This window comes from Aquarana catesbeiana, linkage group LG11, assembly GCF_042186555.1.
Source record: "Aquarana catesbeiana isolate 2022-GZ linkage group LG11, ASM4218655v1, whole genome shotgun sequence".
NCBI classification, from domain to species: Eukaryota; Metazoa; Chordata; class Amphibia; order Anura; family Ranidae; genus Aquarana; species Aquarana catesbeiana.
In genome coordinates, this window is record NC_133334.1 from 216,232,052 (window position 1) to 216,244,133 (window position 12,082).

The 12,082-nt window shown below is 45.0% G+C and overlaps 1 protein-coding gene across 1 annotated transcript in view; it reads left to right on the forward strand.

Moving 5' to 3' along the window:
- Window positions 1-228: 228 nt before the first annotated feature.
- Window positions 229-12,082, forward strand: part of UBXN1 (UBX domain protein 1) — a 41,477-nt gene continuing 29,623 nt past the window's right edge. The window contains exons 1-2 of the mRNA XM_073605292.1: window positions 229-358; window positions 10,514-10,574. Of these exons, the coding sequence (XP_073461393.1) occupies window positions 10,516-10,574 (59 nt within the window). The 5' untranslated portion in view covers window positions 229-358; window positions 10,514-10,515. The remainder of the gene's footprint in view (window positions 359-10,513; window positions 10,575-12,082) is intronic.

A 12,082-nucleotide genomic window follows, 5' to 3' on the forward strand; every position in this document is an offset into this window, starting at 1 on the left:
AACGCAGCCTAGACCTATAGGACATTGTACAATCAAATGATAACAAGTATGGTCAGCTTCATTCCTTTCCACTCTGGACGTTTCCCTGGAAACCACAATCCTACCAAAGTCTACTCCTCCCTGTTCTGTATACTACAACATACCGCAAACCTTACTGACCACCAGTAACATCAGGTCAGAATCAGAGTAAATTGTGTACCAGTTTCCAATAGCAACAGACACACCCCCAAACAACACGTCACATTACGTAGTACGCAGGACAATGAGAGGCGGGTCCCCCTCTCGGCTTCCGTAACCTGGAAGTGCTTGACCCCGCCCCTCCGATTTTGCTTTGTCACGTGGTTCGCAGACGCCGACGGTGAGTGAAGTCACGTGACGCTACTAGCGCTTTTTTTCGTTCTATTTCTAGCTGTGTGCGGCGATTGGAAATAAATACGGAAGGCTGCGGGCACGGGGGGAGCCATGCGGCGGGGGGAGTGCTGGAGGGGGAGGGGTTAATGGAGGGTGGGGAACACATGGTCCCATAGATATGGCTCGCTGTGTATTGTGTCCCCTCCATACTGGATGGCTGTTTTCTGTGTGTGTTGTGGTCAGGTTATCCGACAGAGCTGGAAATCTGACCATATACTGTATGAGATTGTACAATCAGGTTGTGGAATCTCCTTTTTAAGGTGTCTATTCACTGTACAGTCCGATTGTACAATCTCCTATGGAGTCACCAAAACAGTATAATAGGAGGATACACCTATCTATCCGATCAGACAGGCCCTTGTACTATATCGATGATCTGAAGGCGATTGTGCAATCAGATTGTATAGCGTGCTTACGATTTACTAAGACTATGTAAATAGGAGGACAAACCTATCCCTTCCATTCAGTCTGTACAGGGGACAGGTCCTTACTTTACCTAGTTTATTGTAGATTTAACCACTTCAGCCCCGGAAGGATGTGCCCCCTAATGACCGGGGCCATTTGTCGCATACGGCACTGCGTCGCTTTAACTGACAATTGCGCGGTAGCGATGCTGTACCCAAACAAAATTGACGTGTCCCCCCACACACACACACAAATAGAGCTTTCTTTCGGTGGTATTTGATCACCTCTGCGGTTTTTATTTTTTTCATAAACAAAGAGCAACAATTTTGAAGAAGAAAATCTTTTTTTTTTTTGCTATGATATACAAAAAAAAAAAAAAAAATTTATTCATCAGTTTAGGCAGATAAATATCTTATTTTTGGTAAAAAAAATCCCAATAGGCATATATTGATTGGTTTGCGCAAAAGTTATTGCGTCTACAAACTATGGGATAGATTTAGGGACTTTTACTTTTTATTTTTTATTTTTTTACTGGTAATGGCAGCGATTTGCCATTTTTTAGCGGGATTGCGGCAGTCAAATCTGACCCCAAATGACAGGACCAGTGACATTATTACATTGATCAGTGCTATAAAAATGTACTGATCAATGTAAAATAGACACTGGCCGGGAAGGTGTTAAAGTGGTTGTAAACCATCCTTAACAATTGCAAAAAAAAAAAACTGCAAGATAAAGGCATAATGAGCTAGTATGCATAGCATACTAGCTCTTTATGAATTACTTACCCGAGAACGAAGCCCCCGCAGCCGTCCTCGTCTCCCGCTCCAGCCGGTGACATCTCCCCCGGGGGTTACTTCCAGGTATCGCGGCCCCGGCGCTGTGATCGGCCGGAACCGCGGTGACGTCACTCTCGCGCAGGAGCCGCTGGGAATGGCACAGTACAACTGAAGCAATGGCACGTATGTGCCATTGCTTCAGTTGGCTTAAGTGCGCATGTGCCGATGATGTTGGCAAACGTGCAGGTTTAGGAGATATCCAGTACAGCTACAGGTAAGCCTAATTATAGGCTTGCCTGTAGTTTAAAGTGGTTGTAAAGGGTTTATAACCACTTTAACACTAGGGGGCGATCAAGGGGTTAACTGTGTTCCCTGGGTATGTTCTAACTATAGGGGGGGATGGGCTGCCAGGGACGTGACCGAGATCACTGTTCCCGATGACTGGGAACAGTAGATCTGTCATGTCTCCTGTCAGAATGGGGATTCACTTGTTTACATACATAGGCAGATCCCCATTCTGCCTCTGTACTAGGCAATCGCGAGTCGCCGGCAGACATAAAGTTCACTCGACCCGCGGGTGTGAGCCGACGTACAGCTAAGGCGATTCATGCAGAAGAGCCAACCTGCCGCCGTATAACGACGGCGGCTGGTTGGCAAGCAGTTAAAGAGGAACTGCAGTCTGCTCATATAATTTGTAATAGAAACATCTTTGCCATTCTGAAGCTTCCCCCCCAACCACTTTGCATATTATTTTATATATACTGTGATTCTGTACGTGCCAAATATGCTGCAGAAATCTCCCTCCACTGAGTCTGGCAGCATCCATTTTAACTGTGGGCAGCTGAAGCTGCTGCCTGTTCACTTCGTGGATTTACACAGACACATGCCTGCAGGTCTCATTGGTCCTCTTATGACTCATCTCCCCCCTCCCTTCCTGGCAAACTCTTGCGAGAGTGAGAGAGAGCTGTGCATGATGTCATACGCCTAGGCTAATTACCAGACAAGAAAGCGGAAGTGGGCTGTATTAGGTATTTTCTGGCAGAAAAAAGTTTTACTTTCCAAAGTTAAAGCAGAACTATGGGCAAAACTTTTTTTTTCAATTTGGATAGAGCAAGAAAAGGTTATAACCACTGTCAGATTTTTTTTTTTTTTTTTTGCCATCTGTGCCCAATTGCAATGATTTCCCTTCACTCCCTGTTCAATAGCCAAACAGGAAGTAAGAGAAAATCCGTGCAAATAAGGATGATTTCCCCTGTATTACTTTTCTGGGGACAACCCAAAATTTGGGGATTTTCTTTTACTTTCAATGAGAATGAAACAGGACAAAGAGAGAGGGTGAATCTTCTTAACCGGGGCACAGACAGCAATAAAAACTGATGGGGGTTCTAAGCCCTTTCCACTCTATCCAAAATGGGAAAAACATTTTTTGCCTTTAGTTATACTTTAAAACAACAAGGGTAGAAAATTTAATAGATGGAAAGTTGAAAAAATTACTAAAGGTCCGCTTTAAAGAAGATTGTCGTGACCATGCATGCTTTGACAAATGATTCATTTATTTTCCAATCGATCCCTTTCGATAGGAATAATTTAATCTAAAGTTGACAACTCATTTGATTGATATAACACACACAGGGAAGTGGATTTCAGTCGATAGTTAAGATACAATTGTAAGTTATCAACCGCACCTCAGTTTCCACCACGTAATCTCATAATCTGGTAGATTCGTGAATACAGTATCTTGATGCTGCCGATCAATGCAAAAAGATTGATCATTTTCTGCTCCACTTAGTTTGAATCTGATTTAAATCGATCAACAGAGAAATTATGGCTATTTGATTGTTTGCAGGTTTGTTTGGATTGAATGACACAGTCAAATTACAAAAAAAAAAACAAAGCATGTGTGGACTCTATTAAGATGACCATACGCTATACAATCATCTTGTACAATTTTCTTTAGATCTACCATCAACTGTGTAGTACAAGGGCCCGTCTTATGTAAATTGAATTAAATGTGTAGGTGTTTTTGGTAGATCTTACACAATTCGATAATTGTTTTCCTTTCCAATCAATTTTAAACAATAGTTGAAAGATACAATCATAAGTTATCGATCACATCTGTTTTCACCATGCAATCTCAAGATCTGATTGACTAAAAATGGTGTTTTCAGTATTTTGTCGACAGAGAAAAAGGTGCCCATAATGGAGTCGAAGATGCAGAGATTTTACCACAATTTTACTGGGTGCTTATGGTGTTATTCATAGGTCATGTGACTCAAACGCATCAAAAAACGTAACAGGTGCGTTATTGATGCCTTCGTGCTGCTTTTTTAATGGGGAGGTGACCAAAAATGCAGCAAGCAAGATTTTTAACACCACAACAGAAGCTCAACAGACCACTGTGAAGACTTAAATAGAATTTAAAGGGATATATTTTTCTTGATCTTTTCATGCGCTAAAGGTGCCAGTAATGGCCGACAAATTCATATGTGATAGACCAACACAAAGTGGCACATAATTGTGAGGTGGAAGAAAAACGATAAGTGGTTTTCCAAATTTCTTACAAACATCTGAAAATTGTGGCGTGTATTTGCATAGTTGCCAACATTCTGAAAAAATTAATTGGGATGCTTTTTTTGTATGTAGGCGGAGATTTATTTTAGTTAGGGGCGGGGCATTTATTTGTAGATGTGGCTTAATGGTGAGAAAAAATGTGGTGTGATAGCTTAAACTAAATATTGGGCATGGCTTAAAAGGGTGTGGTTAGAGTCTGAGATGAGGGAGAGAAAAAGAGGGAGACAGAAAAAGAGAGAGAGAGGGTCAGAGAGTGTGTGGAGGGAGACAGAAAAAGAGAAAGAGAGGGTCAGAGAGTGTGTGGAGGGAGACAGAAAAAGAGAGAGAGGGTCAGAGAGTGTGTGGAGGGAGACAGAAAAAGAGAGAGAGAGGGTCAGAGAGTGTGTGGAGGGAGACAGAAAAAGAGAAAGAGAGGGTCAGAGAGTGTGTGGAGGGAGACAGAAAAAGAGAGAGAGGGTCAGAGAGTGTGTGGAGGGAGACAGAAAAAGAGAGAGAGAGGGTCAGAGAGTGTGTGGAGGGAGACAGAAAAAGAGAGAGAGAGGGTCAGAGAGTGTGTGGAGGGAGACAAAAAAAGAGAGAGGGTCAGAGAGTGTGTGGAGATGATACAAGAGACGGTTAGAGAGGGTGCAGACATGGTACAGGAGACAATCAGAGAAGGGTGCGGACATGGTACAGAAGACTGTCAGAGAGGGTGCGGACATGGTACAGAAGACTGTCAGAGAGGGTGCGGACATGGAACAGGAGACGGTCAGAGAGGGTACGGACATGGTACAAGAGACGGTCAGAGAGGGTGCAGACATGGTACAGGAGACGGTCAGAGAGGGTGCAGACACGGTACAGGAGACGGTCAGAGAGGGTGCAGACACGGTACAGGAGACAATCAGAGAAGGGTGCGGACATGGTACAGAAGACGGTCAGAGAGGGTGCAGACATGGTACAGGAGACGGTCAGAGAGGGTGCAGACATGGTACAGGAGACGGTCAGAGAAGGTGCAGAAATGCTACAGGAGACGGTCAGAGAGGGTGCAGACGTTGTACAGGAGACGGTCCGAGAGGGTGCGGACATGGTAAAGGAGACGGTCAGAAAGGGGGTGGACATGGTACAGGAGACGGTCAGAGAAGGTGCGGACGTGGTACAGGAGACGGTCAGAGAGGGTGCGGACGTGGTACAGGAGATGGTCAGAGAGGGTGCGGACATGGTACAGGAGACGGTCAGAGAGGGTGCGGACGTGGTACAGGAGATGGTCAGAGAGGGTGCGGACATGGTACAGGAGATGGTCAGAGAGGGTGCGGACATGGTACAGGAGACGGTCAGAGAGGGTGCGAACATGGTACAGAAGACGGTCAGAGAGGGTGCAGGCGTTGTACAGGAGACGGTCAGAGAGGGTGCGGACATGGTACAGGACTTGATTTGCACCTCCAATACTCTGTACCCCCCCCAACACACAGAACGTCCAGCAGATCACCCCATGACCACTCTCCTGCAACAGGCTCACTAAGATGACCCCCCCCGGCTAGCAGGTCTCTTCCTTGTGTACAGTGGAGAGGGAAGGGGCAGCCAATCGGCTTCAGTGTACAAGCGAATTGCTCTGCTTGTACACTGAAGAGAGAAGCCAGTTAGCTACACTGTGTGGTGGCCTCTTCACTGTACACAAGGAAGAGACCTGCTAGCCAGAGGGAGATCACGCGGCCATGTTTTCACAGCCGGAAGCTGCGGCCAGTGGTCATCCAGTGATGGGTTGCCTAATGAAAATCGGGACAGCCAATTTCTTGTAATTTTTCCTGGGACATGGACAGACTAGGACAAGGGTGTAAATGTCAGGACTGTTGGCAGCTATGCATTTGTATTTAGCCCCCCTGAGTCAATACTTTGTAGAACTGACTTTCACTGCAATTACAAAAAAGTATTTTTGGGGATGTCTCTACCAGCTTTGCACATCTAGAGAGTGAAATTCTCTGGCTGTAGTTTTAGGGTTGTTGCCCTGCTGGAAGGTGAACTTTCGCCTCAGTCTTTTGCAGACTCTAACAAGTTTTCTTCTAAGATTGCCCTTTATTTGGCTCCATCCATCTTACCATCGACTCTGGCCAGCTTCCCTGTCCCTGCTGAAGAAAAGCATTCCCACAGCATGATGCTGCCGCCACCATGTTTCACAGTGGGAATTGTGTGTTCAGGGTGATGTGCAGCGTTAGTTTTCCGCCACGCATAGCGTTTTACTTTTAGGCCTTCTTCCACATGTTTGCTGTGTCCCCCACATGGCTTCACGCAAACTGCAAACTGAACTTCTTATGGCTTCTTGCCACTCTTCCATAAAGGGCAGATTTGCAGAATGCACGACTAATAATTGTCCTGTGGATTCTCCCACCTGAGCTGTGGATCTCTGCAGCTCCTCCAGAGTTACCATGGGCCTTTTGGCTGCTTCTCTGATTAACAAGAAGAGGGGGGGGGGGGGGACTATAGTGGTGCTTGGAGAGAGACGGATGGGTGGGAAACAAAAAACTATAGGTAAAGGTGATTATGATAATAAAATCCAGTGGTTGGGGGTAGCTTGGACTCTGGAAAGTTCAGTTCAGGCTTGAATGGATTAGGAACAAGTTTGATGGGTTCAAAATGTATATAGCGCTCTAGAGGTGCAGCCAGCTGTGGAATACGAAGCAGCTCTGTAGGTATATAATGTGGCGAACAGCGGCGCTCATCTAAGTGCAGTACATTAAAATGATTAATGATGAATTTATTAAGATAAAAAATTAAACGCGGCAGGCACGCGTTCAGAGCATGCGTTTATCAGGCTGTGTGAAGTAGCACGCATGCTCCGAATGCGCGCCTGCAGGCCCTGTGCCCCACATCCAGTGACGTTGAAGCCGAAGGGGAGACGACTGCCAGCTTGACTCGGAGCCTTGGAAACCCGTGCAGCTAGCGAGACAGCAGCAGCACCCCACACCGCCGACTATCTGGATCAGAACCGCACAGCGGGCCTTTCCTTGTGACTAGCCATTTTAACCCTTAGCCTGTGAGTTAATTCTTATTTAATTTTTTTTTATCTTTAATAAATTCATCAATAATCATTTTTATATACTTCTCTGATTAATGCTCTCCTTGCCCGGCCTGTCAGTTTAGATGGACGGCCATGTCTTGGTAGGTTTGCAGTTGTGCCATACTCTTTCCATTTTTGGACGAATGGATTGAACAGTGCTCCGTGAGATGTTCAAAGCTTGGGGTATTTTCTTATAACCTAACCAGTGTGTTTAGAAGCGTTTTTGACAGCTTTTACAGATCAATAGACCCTCCCAAATGCCTGCAATGCAGAAAAAAAATCTCCCTCCCCTCGCAGTCCACAATATACAAGGGTTCTGAAAAATCTGTTTTTTACCATTGATAGTGGTCAGAAATGCTTCCCTATTAACGCCTATAAACATTACCGTGTTTAGGCACGTTTACACGCTGTTACAAGCATTTGGCAGTTCCAAAATGCAAATTTTTGCTTTCCAAAAAAATGCTTCTAACCTCAATTGCTTCTAAACTGCTATGAATGCCTGAGTGTATATGTACCCATAACATAACATTGAGGAGAGTTCAGGGGCTGCTGGAAAAAACGCCCAAATGCTCCCAAACATCCGTCTACCAGCTGCAGTGTACATGATGTAACCTAAATTACACACATGAGGACTCTATTTACTAATTAGGTGACTTCTGAAGGCAACTTGTTCCACTAGATTTTAGTTAGGCGTATCCGAGTAAAGGGGGCTGAATACAAATACACGCCACACTTTTCACATATTTATTTGTAAAAAATGTTGAAAACCATTTATCATTTTCCATCCACTTCACAATTATGTGCCACTTTGTGTTGGTCTATCACATAAAATCCCCAAAAATACATTTACAGTTTTGGTTGTAACATGACAAAATGTGTAAAATTTCAAGGGGTGTGAATACTTTTTCAAGGCACTGTATATTTTTTTAAAACTGTCATTTTTGGTTTCGGCACCAAAATTTTCATTCTATGCACCTCTAGTTCATTAAGCTTCTGGAAAATGTCAGCAAAGGCCTCTTTAGGAATCGATTGCAGAACGAATGTCACGCATTCTTGGATTACCGCCACATCTGCAAAACGTGCGGCTTTCATGACGCTCTTAAGACGGGGAATTTTTGGGTCGTGGGGGAGATTGCCACTTGGATCCCAGATGGAACTGGTAGCACCAGTTCTCATCCCCTGTGATGATGGTTCGTTGAAAGGATAGATCCTGGTCACACATGGTAATGAAATCTCCAGAGGTTTCCATCCATTTTGCTTTCTGTACGTCTGTCAGCTTGTGCGGCACAAACCGGGAACAGATCTGCTTACCCAGATCTTCATGAACGATGGTGCACACCATGTCCTTGCTAATGCCCAATTCCTCTGCCATCAATCGCTGAGTCAGTCGCCGATATTGTGCCATCATTTGTCGCACTTGCTCGATCACGTCTGGGGTTTTGCTTGTCGACGGCCGACCCGAACGTGGCTCATCCTCATTCGTTTCCTTCCCGTTGCGAAAGCGTTTGAACCAGTCGTGAACACATTTTCTGCTCAGGGCTTCTGTCCCGTACACTTGCACCATGTCTCCCGTCTTGCCGTTTCTTCAGAGCACATGCGCCAGTGATGTCACTGGCTGCATGTAATGTAAATATCTCCTAAAGAGTACATTTTTAGGAGATATTTACACTACCTATAGGCTTATCTATAGGTAAATTATAGGCTTATCTATAGGTAAATGTCAGCAGAGGAATATTACTCTTTTAATCAGTCAAGCAGAATTAGGGCTAATTCACACTATGTTCTGTGTCGCAAAGTAAAACGTCTGTCACCACAGGGACACACAGGAAACAGTTGTTTCCTATGTGTCCCATTCACACTGTAACACAGCTTAGCGCTGCGATAAAATGCAGACATGTTGCATTTTTATTGCAGCACACCAGCCCGAAACTCACTGCAATGTCAGGCATTGCAATGAATAAAGTGTAAATTTTGTACACTTCAAATAAAGCTCATACAAAGGAAAAAAAAAAAGCCGTACAAGGATCTGTATTGCACACCACACTGCCCCTAGCGCAGCCAGCAATGCAGAGTGGTGAATCGGTCCTGTCGCTCTGCGTTGCAGTGTGAATTGGGCCTCATGCACACTGCTGCTCCTGTTTTTTTACTATTTTTGGAGCTTTGGGTGCTTTTTGGCAAAGCTTCCTTAACTCGACTCAATAAAAGCCTATGGGGGTTGAATTACTAAAACTGGAGAGTGCAAAATCTGGTGCAGCTGTGCATGGTAGCCAATCAGCTTCCAGGTTTTATTGTCAAAGCTTATAGGGGTTGTAAGGGCTCTTTCTCACGGGGCGGATCAGTGATGATCCGCCCCGTGAATATCCGCTTGCTCAGCAGGGATCACTCCGCTGATCCCCGCTGAGCAGGAAGATGACAGGTGCATCGCTGCACACTGTGCAGCGACGGACCTGTCAGAGCGCCGCTCTCCCCTATGGGGGGATCGGATGATGACGGACTGTAGTGTCCGTCGTCACCCGATCCGATCCGAAAACGGATGGAAAAGTAGGTTTTTCCTCCGTTACACTTTTCGGATCGGAGCGGGTCGGATGTCAGCGGACATGTCACCGCTGACATCTGACGCTCCATAGAGATTCATGTATGTCCGTTTTTCATCCGAAAACGGACATACGGATCGTTAGTGTGAAAGAGGCCTTAAGGTTCGTTGTGTGTTATTTAAAAAAAAAACATGTTATACTCACCTCCTGTGTGCAAGGGTTTTGCACAGAGTGGCCCCCGATCCTCCTCTTCTGGGGTCCCCGAGCAGCGCTCCTGGCTCCCTCCCCACATCGAGTGCCCCCTCAGAGAACCGCATTCCAAGGGGACACCCGAGCAGGCACGCTCCCGAGTCCTGCTGCTGCGTCCATTGACACAGACAGCAGGACTCGGCTCCCGTGTCTCAGGATTTGATTGACAGCACTTAAGGGGCAGCAGCATTTAGATGCAGTAAATGTTCCTCTTCTGAACGCAGAAGAATTCCTTCAGGAGAGGAGAGTTTTGACAAAAAAACACTGGGAGTGGCATAAATGCATGTTAACGCTTTCAGTGGCCAGAATAAATTTTTATTCTGGCCAACGAAATGAATTTGCACCCAAGCCCTGGACGCTGCTAAACACGTTACACATGTTTACCAGCATCCAGAGTTTTTCTGCTACTTGAAGAAAGGTGTGTGTAGGGTTGTGTCCAGTATGCATGAATGGCATCACAGTAATATTTTGTTTGTGTGGAAATTGATATTTTTGCTGGAGAAGAATTAACAGATATACATATTTTTTTCCCCCAGAAATGTCGCAGTGTTCAACGCTGGAGAGTCTCCTAGAGATGGGATTCCCTCAGACCAGAGCGTAAGTCACTGATTCCTCCTTTGCACTTTTCTCATAGTATGATGTATTATAACACAACACACTTCTGATCAAAGGTGAATATACCAAGAGTATGCCCAATTGAACATATATTCTGCATTATCTAAGAAAAAGGTCTGTTCCCTGTGGTTTTTCACTGTATGTCCATATACTGATCTTGTCGGTCACATTAACCGCTTGCTCACTTACTGTGTGTATATATACAGTGGCAAGGCGGCTCTCCTGGGCAGGATCAGGTATCTGTATGTGATCCTACAATTTCGGGTCTGGGGTGTGCACACGCTGCTGCTGACCTGCTCCTGCTGTGATTGGACACAGCAGGAGCCAATCAGCCAATTAATGTCTGCCAGGGCTCGCCGATCGTTCGGGACACAGGCAGATCGCTGTTCTGTGAGAAGGGAAGGTTGTGATCCTGTGTTCCTGCAAAGCAGAAACGCGGATCTCTGCCTTCCCATAGTAGAAGAACCTTCCATAGTGTACACAAGGTTAGACACACAGTTAACCCCTTGATCACCCCTGATGTTAACCCCTTCCTAGCCAGTGACAGTGCATGTTTGATCACTGTATTTGTGTCATCACTGTATTTGTGTCACTGGTGTCTGATTTGTCCGCTGCATTGTAGCAGTCCCGCTTTAAGTCGCTGATCACTGCCATTATTAGTAATAAAATTAAAAAATGTCCATAAATCTATCCTATAGTTTGTAAATGCTTTAACCGCTTCCTGACCGACCTCAAGCAGATATACTGCGGCAGAAGGGCACATACAGGCAGATTAACTTACCTGTATGTTGCCCTTTAAGAGGCGGCTCGCGCGCGCCGGGAGCTCCGTGATCGCGAGTCCTGCAGACTCGATGTCCACGGACATACCCGCAATCGTCTCACGGTGAGGAAGACCGGGGAGTTGCTAATGTAAACAAGCATCTCCCCGTTCTGCCTAATGACACTGATCACAGCTCCCTTTAATTGGGAGCGGTGATCAGTGATGTCACACACAGCCCCTCCCCCCCACAGTTAGAATCACTCCCTAGGACACACTTAACCCTACAGCGCCACCTAGTGGTTAACCCCTACACTGCCAGTGACATTTTTATAGTAATCAATGCAATTTTATAGCATTGATCACTGTATTAATGCCAATGGTCCCAAAAATGTGTCAAAATTGTCCGATGTGTCCGCCATAATGTTGCAGTCACGATAAAAATCGCTGATCGCCGCCATTACTAGTAAAAAAATCAATAAAAATGCCATAAAACTATCCTCTATTTTGTAGACGCTATAACTTTTGCGCAAACCAATCAATAAACGCTTATTGCGATATTTTTTGTAAAAAAAAAAAAAAAAAATGTAGAAGAATACGTATCGGCCTCTGAGGAAAAAAAATGTTTTTTTATATATTTTTTGGGGATATTTAATATAGCAAAAAGTAAAAAAAAGCGTTTTTTTTTTTTTTTCAAAATTAATAAAAATGCACTAATTACTGTATAAATGTG